This window comes from Molossus molossus, unplaced genomic scaffold (genome assembly GCF_014108415.1).
Source record: "Molossus molossus isolate mMolMol1 unplaced genomic scaffold, mMolMol1.p scaffold_m16_p_3, whole genome shotgun sequence".
In the NCBI taxonomy this organism is placed as follows: domain Eukaryota; kingdom Metazoa; phylum Chordata; class Mammalia; order Chiroptera; family Molossidae; genus Molossus; species Molossus molossus.
The window spans coordinates 53,942,383-53,961,424 of NW_023425366.1; the positions used below are offsets into that span (position 1 = coordinate 53,942,383).

At 37.8% G+C, this 19,042-nt stretch overlaps 2 protein-coding genes and 1 pseudogene across 2 annotated transcripts in view; 2 read left to right on the plus strand and 1 right to left on the minus strand.

The window, feature by feature from the left end:
* MTX3 (metaxin 3) overlaps window positions 1–19,042 on the minus strand; it is a 760,898-nt gene that overhangs the window by 203,700 nt on the left and 538,156 nt on the right. The window lies entirely within an intron of this gene.
* The window catches only part of JMY (junction mediating and regulatory protein, p53 cofactor), a 79,381-nt gene that overhangs the window by 52,819 nt on the left and 7,520 nt on the right, over window positions 1–19,042 (plus strand). The window contains exons 5-8 of the mRNA XM_036279079.1: window positions 8,200–8,365; window positions 8,526–8,713; window positions 10,082–10,168; window positions 18,658–18,753. Coding sequence (XP_036134972.1) covers window positions 8,200–8,365; window positions 8,526–8,713; window positions 10,082–10,168; window positions 18,658–18,753 — 537 coding nt within the window. The remainder of the gene's footprint in view (window positions 1–8,199; window positions 8,366–8,525; window positions 8,714–10,081; window positions 10,169–18,657; window positions 18,754–19,042) is intronic.
* LOC118641676 lies at window positions 6,471–6,817 on the plus strand (annotated as a pseudogene).

Consider the following 19,042-nt stretch of genomic DNA (forward strand, 5'->3'; position numbering starts at 1 on the left):
TGGATTTAAAATTGTAGTTTTATTCCCTTGCATTTTCTTATTTGCTACTGTTGTTAAAGGTGAAATTGGATCTTGTCTTGTCCTGGGACTTTGTCATGTTTGATGTGCGAAATCTCTTTGCAAGGATTTTAGCCCCATCTCATGTTCCCCTGAGGCATTTCTGATGCAATCTTTTCTGGTTAGTTTGCTCTTAATGTTACTTGTCTGGAATTTTCTTAAGTTGCAGAAGTTTTAAAACTAAAAATTCTAGCACTTTATTGCCTGTGAATTAGATCAAGTACCACTCTTTGTCTTTGTTCTAATCTGGCTGACATTGAGCTATACTGTCAAGGTAGGGTGCCTAAAAGAGCTGCTGAGGTAAGATTTCTGACTACTTGCTGTTGCAGGAATGATGTTCTTATTGGAATTGGTCTAGGGTGGTAGAGGAAGGGTGAGGCTGAAGTGGGCCCTGGAAATCTGGGATTATGATTATCTGTGGGGTCATTTTCCTTGGGGCCATGCTTTTACCTTAATAGTCTGTTTTATAATGTTCTGTATTGTGTTTGAATTCTTCAAAGGTTTTGGTAAAACTGTCTGTCATTTTTGCCAGGTTATGATTGTTGTGTGTATATAATATACGCATTGTGCTTTTTATATGTATCTATGATGATGTACTATACCAGTTTTATTAGCACTAATTTAAGGTGACCACATTACTCATGAGAAACAGAACAAATGTCAGTTATTAAGCCCATCCCAAACAAATGCTTTGCCAGTGAAGACCTTATAAATACAGTACTGTGATGTAAGTATATGGAGACTTTTGTTCTTTTAAAAACTGTCGCTATGTTGTGTTTCCTTAGGTTATTTTAAAGAAAAAAGATTTCTTCCTGATGTAACAGAACACTTTAAAAATTAAATAGAAATTAAATTGAAAATATTTAGTAATTATTTGCCATGAATATAATACTGAACTTGAAACAGAATTTCTATTAATGCTGAAATATTAAATGTCACCTGGGCAGGCAAAATTCTGTTTGAATTTTAAATTTTCTTTATACTAACAAGTACTTAAGAATAAGTATGATGCCTTTTAATCTGTCTCCTTTTTGACTGTTTCTGAGTTTTGATTGTAGCGATTCTTATCCTTTTTAGGTCACAGACTACTTGTCCCTTTAACAGTTTGAAAGCTAGGAACACTGTACTCAGAAATATACACATATGCACAGCTTTGAACACAAATTTGGTAGACTCTATCATCTGTACCTGAGCCCCTGACCCATATTATCCACTGGTGTCCAAATTTTTTCATCGAACACTCTTGAAAATATCATTGCCCTTTGAAAGGGTGAGTTTAATTAGTAGTGACTATCTTATTCCACTCCTCATCAGACCAGATTTAAAAACAATAGCACAGTTTGACTGTCCAAACACATCTTTACTTTCAAATATCTATTATTTGCAGATTACATCAGATACATTTAAACCACTGAACAAGATTAAATTACATATAATCACACAGTGTTAGGAGTAGTAGGATATAGCTTAGAAGTATCATTAAAATAAGGGATTCTCTTTGTAGTTATTAATTGAAATAGGAGATACACTAAAATTAAGATTTCATTATGAAATAATAGAAAATACAGTTATATTTCAGTTAACTTGTGGACCATTCTCTTCTGCTACCAATGTTCTCTGGTTAATAGGGAATTAACCAGAAAACCCTTTGAATTCCAATACTTGTGAGTTGAAAGTTCTAAAAATACACCAATGTGCTTTCTTGTCTTGGCAAAGGATTTTAACCATTCCCATTTATTTATTTATTTATTTATTTATTTAAAAACTGTGATTCTCTATGAATACACATACACTTCTAGAATATTGAGCTTACTATATATATCAATCCTGAGGCTAGTTCCTTCTATTTCATTATTTTGCCTTTCTCCTAAAAGCATGTGGCTAAATTATGATTAATTAAGGTTATATCCCTCTATGTCAGTTAATTTAAGTCATCAAGTATCTTTTTTTTTTTTTTTTTTTTTATCCTCACCCGAGGACATTTTTCCATTTTTTGTACAGATAGAGTGGGAGGGAGAGAGAGAGAGAGAGAGAGAGAAACATCGACGTGAAAGGGACACATCGAGTGGCTGCCACCCGCACGACCAACCAGGGCCGGGGACAAACTGCAACCGAAGTACGTGCCCTTAGCGGGAACCGAACCCGGGTCTCTCTGGACCGCAGGCCGATGCTCTAACCGCTGAGCCAAACCGGCCAAGGCATCAAGTATCTTTTGAGTATTTGCAGTATACTGTAGTGGGCATGAGCTTATGATGTAGACAGAGTTATTCAGCAGAATTTCCTTTAGTGATGGAAATGTTCTATATCTACACTTTCCAATAAGGTTAGCTACTAGCCATATGTGAATTGAGCTCCTGAAATGTGACTTATGTGACAGAGGAACAGAATTTTTTATTTTATTTAAATAGTTATATGTGTGCCCGGCCGGTGTGGCTCAGTGGTTGAGCATCGACCCATGCACCAGGAGGTTGCCAGTTCGATTCCCGGTCAGGGCACATGCCCAGGTTGTGGGCCAAATCCCCAGTCGGGGGCATGCAGGAGGCGGCCATTTGATGTTCTTTCTCATTGATGTTTCCATCTCCCTCTCCCTCTCCCTTCTTCTCTCTCTAAAATCAGTAAAGAAAAAAAAAATTAAAATAACCATATGTGGCTTGTCCTTACTATATCGGAAAGTTATCGATTCCCACCTTGGGTGAATTACTTAACCTCTATAGAACACTAATATATACCTTCTAAGAGAGTTATGAGTTTATCATTTAGGCAAGTGCCTGGCATAGAGTAAGAACCCAAAAATAAATGTTAGATTTTATTCTGATTTGTGTTAGGTGTTGTGCAAGTATCATGTAAAGGAATACAAAGGTGGAAAAAATGTAATTCTCATGCTTAAGATGTTTATTTGCATTTCGTATGTGCCTTTCCAAGGAGTTTCAACCTCAAGGAACACAAGTGGGGAGGCTGGAGTACTCGTTGAGGCAAAGAGGCTGGTTTTGGTATTTATTTATTTATTTATTTATTTATTTATTTATTTATTTATTGGTATTTATTTATTTATTTATTGGTATTTATTTATTTATTTATTTAATTTTGTGCCCTGACTGGGAATCGAACCAGCGACCTCTTGGTGTGTGTCATTGCTCAACCACTGAGCTACACCAGCCTGGCTGGGTTTGTGTTTTTAATTTGTTTTCAATAAGCAGATAGAGTCTGTTTCATACCTGCACACTAGACATTTCAAGATCTCTAAGTACAAAAAGCTAGATTCCCCTCTAAAAACTATGATATTACTTACTTATGAAATTCTATTTTAGCCATCTAAGTTATGTTTTGATAGTGGTTATCAAAAAAAAGTAAACATAAAAATTTTAAATGTTTCAAGTCTTGTCCTTAGTGCTTTCTGTATATTATCTCACTTAATTCTGAAACATAACCCTTTATGCTATAATCTAGTAAGCCATTATCTGAAGCCCCCAAGACCAGATATGTTTCAGAATTCTTAGTTTTTCAGATTTTAGAAAGTCAATGCCAGACTAGTGTTAGTATTCCAGTAATGAAACTTATAGAGATTTACATTACATGGAATAAATTGGTACTCACATCAGATCAGATCACATTTTTCTACAAATAGATTGCAAGATCAGTTTTTGATGTCACATAAATTATCGATATTTTCAATTTTAAAGTTTTCTGAAATGTGGACTTCTAGATAATTCTGTCAGCTTGTATGTATTTTCCATATTTGTGCAGCTGTTATTAGTGGAGCCCCAAGTTTGTCTGGTTCTCAGTCTCATGTTCCTTCCATCTTTTCCACATAAAAGGGCTAGTCTTGATTGAGTGCTTGCCGAGCTTGCCTTTAATGTTATTTATCTTACGCTGGGCATGATCTTTATGACTACTCTTTGAACTCTTGCTTCATTTCTTGTTTACTGCCATATTCTCTGAAACTCATACAGTGATGGGTGCTCAGTGAGTATTTGTTGGCTAAATATTGGCTCAACCCATAGATAGTCTGAAAGCTCTCTTTTCACAGCCCCTCACGCCATGGAATTTTCTAGCACAGTAGAATGAAAGGCAGGACAGCGGCATCATTCATTGTATAAACTACTTTAGATTTGTTTTTATGATATCGTATGGTCAGTGAAATAGGTGTACATGAAAACTATATCATTATTGTGCATGGGGGGTGATTATCTGTGGGGCCGGTAGTGTATGACGGGCTTGTATGGATATACGGACATCGACTAATACTTTATATACTTCATTTCTTTGCTAGATTTACTGAAAAACATTTTTCTTTGTTTCTTTTTCCATATTTATTAGAATGGGGTTCCCTACTTTGTCTAGTGGAAAGATGGTCCCTGTAGGAATTGGGAGAATTGGGTCTAGTTCCAACATTGCTGGTACTACCTAGCTATTGGGAAGTCACAGTTTGGTTTGGGGTCTTGATATCCTGATTTCAAAGATTTATTTAGAAGGGTGAAAGTTGAGCCTGTCTGGTGTGCCTCAGTGGTTTGAACATCATCCCAGGGACTGAGAGGTCTCGGTTCGATTCCTGGTCAGGGCACATGCCCAGTTTGTGGGCTAAATCCCCAGTGGGGGGCATGCAGGAGGCAGCAGATCGATGTTTCTCTCTCTCTAAAAAATCAATAGAAACATTTTAAAAAATATTAGAAGGTAAAAGTTGACTGAGTAAAATTTCAAGGTAGCAGAGTTTTCATTGGCACTGATTGTCTTATTTTATTATTATTTTTTTTTAACCCTTCATCCTACTCTTCAGGCTTCCTTCTTGTCTGGGAAAGCACTGTCCCCAGATAGAACACAGCTGTCCCATCTGTGGCACCTGCCTTCTTTGCATAGCTCCATTGCCCAGCATTAGTGTTCCTTCCACTGTCTTAGTTCTATGGCTGTCTGCTGAGTTAGGCACCAGGAAAAAATCAGTCTGGACATTTCTGATGTTAGAGGGAAGAGATCTGGAGCAGTGTAGCCTTCACATACCTCTCCATGCCTTTCACTGAGGATTTCACCTCCATGTTGAAGTATAGACAAACCTCAGAGCACTGTTTTGCCTTGCCAAGATTTCCCTGCTTTGTCTTTAATCTGCTTCTCCTCAGCTTATCCCATGAAAAGTCCTCTCTACAACCCTTTAACTTTTCCTGAGGTCCACCACTGCCCTACTGTTTGTTCTCTCAGAGGTTGGTATTTAACAGAATTCTTGTCTTTGCCTCAGTCTCTGATGTTTTGTCCTTTTGAACCCAGCCATGGCAAATACACTTCTGGACTGCCTTGCTCTGCATAGAACTCACTAAGCCAGAAAATTGAGGGTGAAGTCACTCATTGAAGAGGATACCCTCTTCCTTTCTCAGTTTGATGTTTGATATTCGCTGTATTCTGGCATCACTATGCATCGCAAATGTTTTTAATGTACATGGGCTTGGGCAGGGATCAGGATATTGTTCTACTTGCAGTTGAGGTACCGACAATATGAAGGTATGTCAGCAGGGGACTTGGAACTCCTTCCTTAGACAAAGTATTGGACAAGAGAGTGGTAGTTAGCAAAGTGTCATGAACGCAGCAGATAAATGGTCACTCTAGCTGGAGGTAGTAAAGATGGAACAACCTGGACAGGACCTGAATCATATCACTGGAGAACTGATCATAGATTAAGGTTTTTAGACTGAATCACACTAAGGTTTTACTGATCATAATTGCCCCACTTAGAGAATAAAGCCTTCTAACATTACATGTTTTACCTGTTTGTATGCTGGGCTCACAGAGAGTGTGGGTGCAGATAACAGAGGAAGATGTGTCCTGGGGCTCTGGTCTCCAGAACTGAACAAGACCCCCAAGATAGTATGGAAATGGATGTTTATAATTTAAAGTGAGACTGGGAGTCTCAGGAAAGAAATCACTCCTAGATTCCCCTTTTGTGACTTAGGAGAAAAGCAGCAGGATTTCATTTTATCAGCATTCCCTTCCATGAGATGCTGGAATCAAGCCCATTTGGAGTTTGTTCTATATCTATTGTTTGTTACTCATATTTCCTAATGTAGCAGGGTCACTGACTTACAACTTAGATAACTTATTAAATATTTATTTATAAAATGTTTATAACATTAAATAGCACTGTGTTTAATCCATCCGGTTATTTTTAAATGTATACTGTTGCACATTTAGATCACAGCTTAATTATTGCTTTGCAGCTCAGATTTTTTTTATTAAAGGAATTTGAAATTATATACTAAGACAAACATTACAATCATTGGATAGAACTGTGTGGATATCTAGACTGGGGTCTTGTTTAAAAATACACTTTTTATGTGCTGACATGTTTCACCAGCCTCACTAGCCAGAAGGGATTATTTTGTAACAATAAGAATTGACTGTCAGCGGCCATCGTAGAAGTGCCAGCAGTCAAAATGAAGTTTAATCCCTTTGTGACTTCTGACCGGAACAAGAACTGTAAAAGGCATTTCAATGCACCTTCCCATGTTTGTTCCATGCCCACCCGAAAGGATGATGAAGTTCGAGGACATTTTAAAGGGCAGCAAATTGGCAAAGTAGTCCAAGTTTACAGGAAGAAATATGTCATCTACACTGAACAAGTGCTGTTCATGTGGGCATTCACCCCAGCAAGGTGGTTATCACTAGACTAAAACTGGACAAAGACCACAAAAAGATCCTTGAATGTAAAGCCAAATCTCGCCAAGTAGGAAAGGAAAAGGGCAAATACAAGGAAGAAATAATTAAGAAGATGCAGGAATAAAGTAATCTTACATACAACTTTCATTAAAACTTAGAAGAGCCCTGGCCGGTTTGGCTCAGCGGTTACAGCGTCACCCTGCGGTCCAGAGAGACCTTGGTTCGGTTCCCGCTAAGGGCACGTACTTTGGTTGCAGTTTGTCCTCGGCCCTGGTTGGTCGTGCGGGTGGCAGCCACTCGATGTGTCCCTTTCATGTCGATGTTTCTCTCTCTCTGTTCCTCTCTCTCCCTGCCACTCTGCCTGAACAAAAAAATGGGAAAATGTCCTCGGGTGAGGATTAAAAAAAAAAAAAAAAACTTAAAAGGAGAAAAAAAAAGAATTGATGGTCTTTGCTGCCAGGGCTGTCCCAGGACTACCAGTCAAGTATGTTCCTGGTAGTCTCGAAGCCCAGGTGATATCTCACATGAGCTCATAAACATTTCTCTTATTTTCTGCACTGTTCTCTGCCCACTTCCTTTGTTAGTCACTCCCTGGCATGCCACTTGAGCCTAGGGCCTCCTCAACAGTGCTGCTACATTCCCAGCAAACTGATACCTGTGCCAAGAGTCTCCTGGAATTTCTAAGCATGAATCTTTGAACTGCCAGAGTGGTGGTGCCATGTTCTTAGAAGAACTGTTTTTGGATTACTCTCTCATACCAGAAGACTTGTGCTGATTTTCTTCTGATGCCTGGCAAAATATCTTTCCCTCTCACTTTAGGACTAAAAACCAACCATCCAACCAAACAAATCTCACACAAGACCACTCACCTGTGCAGAAATTTCTGAATCCCACCTCGTTTCACTCTAGGGCCCTGAGTGCATTTAGTTAGATACTAATAGTGATCATTATCAGTAAATTGCAAGGATTTCCATGGAAAGCGGTTGTCATGCTGCTCCAACTCACATCCATTCACCTGTCCTCCAGTCAATAGATTCTAGGAGCTAGCCAAGCTGTAACCTTGGCAGCAGACAAAGCTCTGGATGTGTGGTGCTGACCACACTTTTATCCCTCTGTTGTAACTATCCGAGTGTGGCCAAATCTTATTCATATATCTTATGTCAAAAGAATAATTGCATAACTAGCAGCCATTTTAGAGAGTGAAAAGGGACACCATTAATACTTATGTCAGAACAATTAGAATAATATTATTATCCTAAATATGGATGAGCTATAACATAAACTTTAAAACCTTATTTTTACTGTGTTTGCTTATTTATTTCTAAAGCCATATGTTTTAATTATTTCTATTTTTATATCTTTTTTTAAATCTTCATTCTTTCTACAGGTTTCTTAGAACAGTTGCTTTATGGGTTTATTCTGTCTGATTAGTTTTCATTTCTAATTATAACTTAATTTTTTTTCTTGTCCCCACCAACTTGAAATATCATATTTATTTCAATGCAGATGCAGAGTTTGCAGGGTGGTACAGAAGCCATAGCCCGACTGGATCAGTTAGAAGCTGATTATTATGATCTGCAACTTCAGTTGTATGAAGTACAGTTTGAAATCTTGAAGTGTGAAGAGTTACTATTGACAGCACAACTTGAAAGCATCAAAAGACTTATATCAGGTATGGTGTACATTTAACCCCATAAGTCCACAAAAGATTGAATACTTGACAAAAGATAATGGCTTTACCCAAGGTTATAGAGCCAATAAGTGAATTAGAACCCTGTTCTGTCAGCAGTCCATGCCCTTAACCATGACCTTTTGTTGCTATTTTGTAACAGAAAAGAGAGATGAGGTAGTATACTATGACACCTACGAAAGCATGGAGGCCATGCTAGAGAAGGAAGAGATGGCAGCATCAGTGCATTTACAGAGGGAAGAGCTGCAGAAGCTTCAGCAGAAAGCGCGCCAGCTGGAAGCAAGACGTGGACGGGTTTCAGCCAAGAAAGCCTACCTCAGAAATAAAAAGGTATAATACATTACGTATTAATCAAATATGGTCTTAATTTTAAATTTTGCTTTTGTTCATTGCCTAATCTTTGATCCATAGCTAATAATTTTAACCTAGTTTGTCACTAATATTTGCATATCTTTTAAAATAAAGTAAGTTGTTATGGGGTGCTGCATCAGTGTCCTGCTGGAGTTACTTGGTAATACATGATAAATGTAACCTATCACCTTTGAAAACCTGAAAAAAAATTTAATTTCAAAACACATCTGACATATGTTCTGGATAAGGGATTGTGGAACTGTATTCTCATTTTATAATCAAGGGAACCAAGGCACTTAGTAGTTAAATAAATGACCCAAGTGCTTAATATGGGGCAAGGTAGGATTCTATCTTGGGTCTGTGTGACTCAGAAGCCTGAGTCATTATATCACTGCATCAAGTCCTATATAATACTGCCTTTGTTTTCCTCTGGAGACTGCCCGGGACAGGTTCATTTTATGATCAATACTTGTTAGGCAATAGACTTAACCCAGTGTGGGTGAAGAATAGAACATAAACAGTTGCTTTAAAAATTGTTTACTGGCTTAAAAGGTCATTCCTTAGATGCCTTTCTCTGGTTAGAAGAGTAATCTTTTGGTGTAGCTTTGAGAGTGTTGGTAACTAATGTAAACCCTTTTATATGGAGGACTTTTTCAGAAGGACGCATTTCAGAAAATGAAGGCAGCATGGTGCCAATAAAAAGCTGCCAGATGATACTGCATTATTTTGTAAAGAAGTACATATATTCCATTTTAGTCTTACGTTTTTGTTTCCATATGATTGGAAAAGGCATACCTATATTTTCTTTATAATTCTGACTTTCTAGTCTTTAAGGTCTCTTTTAGTTCTGAAGTCTGTGACCAGTTTCAGATTTCACAATATGGTTTAAACCATTCCAGGATATGGTTTAAACCATTCCAGGCAAAATCATGTTCTTTAACTCATCAGAAAGTGCTTAAGAATACAGACTTTTTAAGCCAAGAGTTGTACATATATCCTTTTGCCCAGACGATAAGACTTAGACTATTCTGACCACAGACTTCAGAGCTGAAAGAGACATCTGAGATTATATAAGGACACCCTCTTCCACTTTGCCTTGCCTCATCCCCTCCCCCAAAAAGGAAATCAAGAATGCTAGAAAAGTTTTAATAGTTGGAGAAGAGTCTTTTAAAGATCTTGATCATTTCGCTTATGCTGCTTTAATATTACAAATGAGAAACCAGAGGTGGTTTACTTGACAGCATTTTGCTGTTGTAAGAATATGTTAAGATTAAAATTTGACTTATAAAGTAAACCCTTGTCTTTTAAGTTCCACTTATATTTAAAACACATTTTGTGTATTTATAGGAAATTTGTATTGCAAAACACAATGAAAAATTCCAACAGCGCCTTCAGAGTGAAGAGGAATATAGAACCCATCACACAGTACAACTAGTAAGTTTGTGTTCTTGGAGACTTAGAACAAAACTTTGAATTTTACATGTATCAAAGTGAATAAAATCTATAAAGAATTAAAAAAAGTTATAACTATAGATGTTAGCATTATTTTATTGTATATATGTGTATACTGTATAATTTAGAGCAGTTTAGACAAAAAGTACACACATGCACAACTTCCTTACTAGCCAAATTCTACACAGGAGGGATATATTTGTTACAGTCAGTGAACCAACATTGACACATCATTATCACCCCAAGTCCATAGTTTACATTAGAATTCATTCTTGATGTATACATTCTATTGTTGTTTTTTACATTTTTATTGTTGAATGTATTATAGTTGTCCTCCTTTCCCCCCCCATTGACCCCCTTCACTCCCCCCAACCCCGCCCACTGCCTTCACTGCAGTATTGTCTGTGTCCATGGGTTATGCATATAAGTTATTTGGTTAATCTCTTCCCACCCCCACATTCTGTTGGTTTTGACAAATGTATTAATGACGTGAATTCACAATTAAGAGTATCCTGCAGCCCTGGCCAATGTGGCTCCATTGGTTGGGTATCATCCTGTGCACTGAAAGGTCACCACTTCGATTCCTGGTCGGGGCTTGTGCGCAGGTTGTGGGCTCAATCCCTGGTGGGGGGCATGCAGAAGGCAGCCTATCAGTGTTTCTCTCATTGATGTTTCTCTCTCTTCCTCTCCCTTTCTCTCTAAAAATCAATAAAAATATTTTTAAACACAGGCGTATCATACAGAATATTTTCAGTGCCCTAAAAATGTTCTGTACATCCTTCTCTCTATCTCCAAACCCCTGATTTCTTTACTTTCTCCATAGTTTTTCCTTTTCTAGAATGTTTAATTGAAATTATAGAGTAGGTACCTTTTCCAGATTGTCTTATTTGAGGTTCTTTTATGTGTTTTCATGGCTTGATAGTTCATTTGTTTTTAGCGCACTATTGCCTGGATGTACCACAGTTTATACATTCACCTACTGAAGGATATGTTGGTTGCTTCCAAGTTTTGGCATTTATGAATAAAGTTGCTGGAATACCATTCAGGTTTTTATGTGGACATGTTTTCAGCTCTTTGGGATAAATACCAAGCAACATTATTGTTGAATCGTATGGTAAGAGTATATGTTTAACTTTATAGGAAATTGCTGAAGTGTCTTCCAAAGTGGCTGTACCATTTTGCATTCTCACAGCAATAACTGAGAGTTCCTATTGCCCCACATCCTCACCAGTGTTATGGAGTTTGGCCATTACAATAGGTGTGTAGTTGTATCTGATGGTTGTTTGCAATTTCCTAATGGTATATGATGTTGAACTTCTTTTCATAATGCTTATTTGCCATCTGTATATCTTCTTTGAAATGTCTCTTCAGGTTTTTTTGCTCATTTAACTGGGTTGTTGTTTTATTGTTGAGTTTTCAAAAATCTTTGTATATACTTTATAACAGTCCTTTATCAGATTTGTCTTTTGCAAATGTCTTCTCCAAATCTGTGCCTTTATTCTTTCATTCCTTTGAGTATCTCTCACAGGGCAGAAGTTTTGAATTTTTATGAAATCAAGCTTACCAGTCTTTCTTTCATAGATCATACTTGTGATGTATCTGAAAAGTCATCATTAAACCCAAGGTCATCTATATTTTTTCCTATCTTGTATTCTTGGAGCTTTATGGTCTTGCATTTAGGTCACCGATCCTTTTATTTTTTCTTTTAATCCTCACCTAAGGATATGTTTGTTTGTTTTTTAATTGATTTTTAGAGAGAGAGGGAGAGAGAGAAAAACATTGATGTGAGAGAGAAACATTGATTGGTTGCCTACAATATGTACCCTGCCCCTCACTGGGGGTTGAACTCACAGTCTTTTGGCATACAGAATGACATTCCAACCAACTGAGCTACCCTGACAGGGTAGATATGTGATCCATTTTGAGTTATTATTTGAGTTACTTTGGAGGGTGTAAAGTCTGTGGCTAAACATGTTTTCTTTTTTTGCATGTGGATGTTTAGTTCTAGCACCATTTGTTGAAAAACCTGTCCCCTCTCCAATGAATTTGCCTTTGCTTCTTTGTTAAAGATCAGTTAATTATACTTACGTGGGTCTGTTGTTTTTTTTTTAAATCTTTATTGTTGGATGTAAAATGTATTACAGATGTTCCACATTTTTCCCCCATTGACCCCCTCCTCCCCACTCCCGCCTTTTCCCACACTATTGTCTGTGTCCATTGGTTATGCATATAAGTTCTTTGGTTTATTTCTTCCCACCCCACCCCCCCCAACCCCTTTCCCTTTGAGGTTTGTCACTCTACAATGAATTTGTACTTCTTAATCTCTTCACCTTTTTCGCCCATTTCCCCAACCCCTCTCCCAACTGGCAGCCAACAAAATGTTCTCTGTATCTATGAGAATGTCTCTGTTCTACCTGTTCATTTTGTTTGTAGATTCCATTGTTGATAGATACGTATTCTTTGCCATTTTGTTTGTTCATATATTTTATCTGGTGAACTCCTTTAACTTTTTCTTGTCTGGGAAACTCTTTATATGGCCATCGATTCTAAATGACAGCTTTGCAGGATAGAGTAATCTTGGTTGTAGGTTCTTGCTTTTCATCACTCTGAATATTTCTTGCCACTCCCTTCTGGCCTGCAAAGTTTCTTTTGAGAAATCAGCTGACAGTCTTATGGGAACTCCCTTGTAGGTAACTAGCTGCCTTTCTCTTGCTGCTTTTAAGATTCTCTCTTTGTCTTGAACCTTTTGCATTTTGATGATGATGTGTCTTGGTGTGGGCCTCTTGGGGTTCATCATGTTTGGGACTCTCTGTGCTTCCTGGACTTGTATGTCTGTTTCCTTCACCAAGTTAGGGACGTTTTCTGCCATCATTGTTTCAAATAGGTTTTCAATTTCTTGTTCTCTCTCTTCTCCTTCTGGTACCACCAAGATGCGAATGTTAGCACGCCTGAAGTTATCCCAGAGGCTCCTTAACACTATCCTCATTTTTTTTATTCTTTTTTCTTTTTGCTGTTCGTTTTTTGCTTCCTTATATTTCAAATCAATGGTTTGCTTCTTGGCTTTATTTACTCTACTATTGAATCTGTGTAAATTATTCTTTATTTCAGTTAATGCCTCCTCCATTTCTGACTGTGCATCCTTCATTTCTGATTGGTCCTTTTTTATGCTCTTGAGGTCCTCACTAAGTTCGCTGAGGTTCTCACTAAGTTCACTGAGCATCCTTATAAGCAGTATTTTGAACTCAGCATCTGTTAGGTTGATTATCTCCATTTCGCTTAGTTCTTTTCTTGGGGTTTTATTCTGTTCTTTCATTTGGGACCTGTTTCTTTGTCTCCTCATTTTGGCTGCCTCCCTGTGTTTGTTTCAGTGTATTACTTAACAAGAGGTATGGGGCTATATGAGACCAGATGCTGCTTGTTTGAAAGAATTTAGGAAAACCTGAAGCAGGATCCAAGACAGGCCAATCCTATGGATAAGCAACTGGCAACAGCTTGGGTGGGCCTGAAAGTTCGGTGGAGCGGGGCAAACAGTGCGAGCCAGGTTGCTGGAGTCCCAGATATGGCAGCTGCCTGCCGCCCCAGGGAAGGGCTCTGACAGCATGTCTGTCCTGGAGAAAGCCCCCTCTCCAGCCCTCACTCCAATGGCAAACAGCTCAGTTCTTCCCTGTATGTCTCTGGTGCCCCTCGAGCTGCCTTCCCTCCAAGCTTAGAGGGAGAGAGTCCGATAAGTTCGCGGGCGCGGGCCCTTTAAGGAGCTGCCTGGGGCTCCAGCCACGTCAGCTTCCCTGAGCCTCAGTTCCCGCTGGTTTTTCCAGCCAGAAGTTATGGGGATTCTCTTCCTGGCACTGGAACCCTGAGCGGGGCACCTGGTGTGGGACGGGGACCCCTCAGTCCTCAGGAAGGACCTTCCCAGCCGAGGTGTCCTCCTGATTTTTATCCAGACCAGCCCGTCGCGCTGCCGCTTCTGCTGCAGCCGTCACCACCGCCGCCTCCACCCCTCCTACCAGTCTGGATGTGGCTGCTGCTTTGATTCCGTAGTTGTAGGACTTCCATTCGGCTTGATTTCAGGCGGTTTTGAATGATGGTTGTTCTGTAGTTTAGTTGTCACTTTGATGTGGTTGTGGGAGGACACGATACCGCATTTACCTACACTGCCATCTTGACCCGGAAGTCTGTGGGTCTGTTTTTGAGCTTTCTATTCTGTTACATTGATGTAAGTCTTTTGTTTCTGTAAAGAAATTTAGAATTAGTCAGTAACCATAAAGTAAGCAGCTAGGGTTTTGATTAAGATTGTATTGAATGTGGAGATCAAATTGGCAATAATTGACACTTTGTGTTAATTCTTCCTTTCCACAAACAAGGACTATATCTCCATTTATTTAGTTATTTGATTTTTTTATGAGTTTTGTAGCTCTTTAAATAGATCTTGTTTATATTTTATTAAATTTGTACCTAAATTTATCTTTTTTTGTGGCAATGTAAATAATTTTTATTTCAAACTCCATTTCTTTGCTGGTACATTGGAATGCAATTTACTCTTACATGTCAACCTTGTATCCTGCAACTTTGCTATAATCACTTATTAGTTCCAGTTTTCTTTTTCTTTTTTTTTTTTTTTTGTCCTTCCAAATTTTCTGCATAGACAATGTCATCTGCGAGTAAAGACAGGTTTCTTTTTTCTGTGTGTATACTTTTTTTTGCTTTTCTTGTCTTATTGCACTAGCTAGGACTAGTAATGCAATGGTGAAAAGGAGTGATCAGAGGGGACAAGCTTTGTCTTTTCCTGATCTTAACAAAAAAACTTCTAGTTTCTAACTATTAAGAATGATTTTAGCCTTGGCCGGTTTGGCTCAGCGGTTAGAGCGTCAGCCCGCAGACCTGAGAGACCCAGGTTCGGTTCCCGCTAAGGGCACATACCTCAGTTGCAGTTTGTCCCCGGCCCTGGATGTGTCTCACGTCGATGTGTCTCTCTCTCTTCCTCCCACTCTCCCTTCTGCTCTATCTGAAGATAAATGCAAAAATGTCCTCGGGTGAGAAAAAAAAAGAGAATGATTTTAGCTGTAGGTTTTGTGTGTTTTTTTAAATCCTCACCCGAGGATATGCCCACTGATTTTTAGAGACACAGGAAAGGAGGGAGGGAAGGAAAATGAGAGAGAGAGAGAAACATTGATTCTAGAAAGAACATCTATCTGCCACCCCCATACGCACCTCAGCTGGGAATCAAACCTGAAACTAAGGCTCATGTCCCGACTGGAAATGGAACCTGCAGCTTCTTTGGGACTATGCTCCAGCCAACTGAGCCGCACCAGCCAGGGCTAGCTGTAGGGTTTTTTGTAAGTGTTTTTCAAGTTGAGGAAGTTTCCCTCTATTCCTTGTGTGCTGAGATCACTAGTTCACTTTTTCAAAACCTACCACTCCCAGTATTGCTGTACCTCATCATGCCTGCAGTATGTTATTTTAATAGTAGTCTTTTCTGACACGTCTTAGGTTAGTCAACACCAGTGATTTATAGTTCATTAAACAGTAGAAATGCTAACAAACTGTGTGATTCATCTTTTTCTTAGAAGTTAGAAATAAGTAAATTAATTATTGTACTTCTGTTTTTCATTACTATTTTCCTGGGTCAGAAACTGGTTTACAAGAAAGATTAGACAATGGGTCAGCAGAACAGGTGTATGAGAATGCCCCCTATTGTCACCATCAGTACCTACACTGTCAGCTTGTTATTGAGGTTCCTTAGAGTTCATTCCTATTACATGAAGATTTTGGCTTCCGTTAAAATGCTAATACTTTGGTGAACAGAGTAGCTAATCACTTATAGAATGAATATCAAATCCTTTCTCAAAGAGTATTATGGGGCAAAAAGGAATAAAAATGAGAAGATTGATACTTGAGGGAATCTCAAAGATAAATGTCATCTGCATAATACCATCTTTAGGTGGAACATCTCATTGTGGGAGAATGAATTCTTTAACCATCCAGTCATCTTTAACATGCATAGATAGAGGAAAATGAATGTTGGCTTAGATCAGGATAAGTCATTGTTTTTCAAAGCTAGTTTTAAACCTTATCAAAATCTCTTGGGTGGGAGATTGTTTAAAATGTAGATCCCTAGATTTTAGCCTTATTGTTTCAAAAATGTCTTCTAGTAATCTTTGAAAAGTATATATAGTAAGTTCTAAAACAGGATAATTAAAAATGTAAAATTACTTATTACTTTTTTTTTTTTAAAGCTCAGAGATAAATTGGGTAAGGGAAGGAAATGGTGGTCAGGAAACAAGTCAATTCTTCTCATTAAAAAAATGCATTTTTGTTTTATGTGACCACACTCATAACTTATGAGTTTCACTTCAAGAAAGTACATTTTAAATACTGTTAAGCTGTAGTTTATGGAAATTGATCAGAACTTTTTCGATTATTTTGCTCATGATGGCTTTTTTTAAAAAAAAAATTTTCTTTATTGATTTTAGGAAGCGAGGAAGGGAGAGGGAGAGAGCTAGAGACATTGATGAGAGAGAACATTGATTGGCTGCCTCTTGCATGCTTCCTACTGGGGATCAGGTCCACAACCTGGGCATGTGCCCTGACCGGAAATCAAACCCGCATCCTCTTGGTGCATGGGTCAACACTCAACCACCGAGCCATACCAGTTGGCCATGATGGCTTGTTTTTAATCCTTCCTATTTCCACCATCTGATATGTGCCCTGACTGATCATTGTCTATTCTCATTTTCTTAAAAAAGAAAATCTTTTATTGCTTTTTTTGAAGCACAATAAATATATATACAGTAAAGTGTACACCTCATAAATGTAACTTGAAGAATTTTCACAACATAAACATACCTATATACCCAATATCCAGATTGATAAACAGAATGTTAACAGGCACCCAGTTTGGTTACTTCTGTTACCATCCAGTAAATACTCCCCAGTACCACTTCTCTTTTCCTGAGTTTAGTTTGATTCATCTTTGAGAGGTTAGATTTCACTAAGATGCCATTTCAGGAAAGGTGCTTGGTTGCTGTATTCTCTGAGTTCTGGCATGTTTTGGGAATACTTGTCTGTTTTCTTTATACATAAAGGGCAATTTGACTGAATAATACTGTCATACTTCTTCTCCATCAAAATTTGAGGGATATTGCTACACCATCTTAGAGCACTGAGTGTTGCAGTGAGAGGCCTGAGGTAACCTCTCCGAACACATACCCCCTTTTGAGACTTGATTTTTCTGCCTAGATATCCATAAAAAATCTTTCTTTACTGTAGAAGTCTAATAACTTTACCAGTTGATCATTATGCATGAGGGTTTCCTGAACCTTCATGTACATTTTTAGTCTGAAGATTCAAGTCATCCTTTAGATTTTGACATAATTATCCAAGACAAAAGTAACTCTCATTCAAAATTATATGGTTGAGGACAAAGATGTTAGGAAAGAAGTGAGAGGTAATAGAATAAGAGAATAATGGAGGATTGAATTTAAAATGGACAGCAGACAAATGGAAGAAACATTAGTGACACACTAGAACTGCCATCATATCTCCATGTGAAATTATCAGGTCTTATGGGAAGTATCTCCAGTTTTTTAAAATAAAGCAAAAAAATAAATAAAGCCTTAATTCATTTGCTTATCTAGAAAGACTTTTTTTTGTTAATTCTCACCTAGAATATTTTTCCATTGATTTTTAGGTAGAGTGGAATGGAGAGAGGTAGGAGGGGGAGAGAGAAACATCGATGTAAGAGAGACATCAGGGGCCAGGGATTGAACCTGTTCCCGAGGTATGTGCCCTTGACCAGAAATTAAACTGAAACTCCTTGGTCCGAGGGCCGAGGCTCTAACCACTGAGCCAAACCTGCCAGGGCTAGAAAGCCTTTTCATTTATTTAGTATTTGTTTTGCCAAATGAGATTTAATTAAACAGCTTTTAGTTGATTCAACAACACAGGAAAATTTTTAAATTTTTGTTCAGATAACTACCAACTATAAGTTGTGATAGTAAACCAGATGATTCATGTATAATACTGGAAGTACTTTTAATTTTTTCTAACTACTGGTTATATTGGTTGATGTGTGTAATATCTAAATTACTGACCAAGTGTTTGCTGATTGATCTTTAAGGTCCACTTATTTGAGTTAGCAGAATATAGCAGCTTTAAGTATTTCATACTAAAATTGTTTAAGCCAGAGCCACAGAGATGAAACATTTTTTAGTTAGAGATTTTATTTTATTTTACAGAGAAAACATCTTTAATTGGGAGTAAATGCAAAAAAATAAAACAGTATTATTTTTGACATTGTGAATTTTAAAATAATTTCTGTCAAAAATGGATAGTGCTTCATGCCATACAACATTTTGTTTAATGCATCATTCTTTGGAGTTACCCAGTTTACCTACTAGAACTCTCTTTTTTCCTATTAACGATAAAAAGTAACAGTAAACATTATAATTGAATTACTATTCATTTTTCACCAGAAGAGAGAAAAATTACATGATGAAGAAGAAAGAAAAAGTGCTTGGGTTAGCCAAGAAAGACAGAGAACGCTGGATAGACTTCGAACTTTTAAACAGGTAATAAAAGAACGGTCATTGTATTGCTTTTCATTGCTACATACACACTGCTATTGTAAGATTTCTTTGTATGAGAAAAACTTGGTTTTCCCTTTGTTATTCAGAAAATAATTAATGTTTTGATTGTGTGGCTACCTGTCCTCTGGTTCTTTCCAGAATTAATATTCTTGTGACCCTTGGCTACCACTTTGTCAAGGCCTCTGGGAAGCCTGGATTCCTCTTGAGTTTTATAAATTCATTAGTTTACAACTGACTTTCCATTTCAAGCATCAACTTGTTATTGATTCCA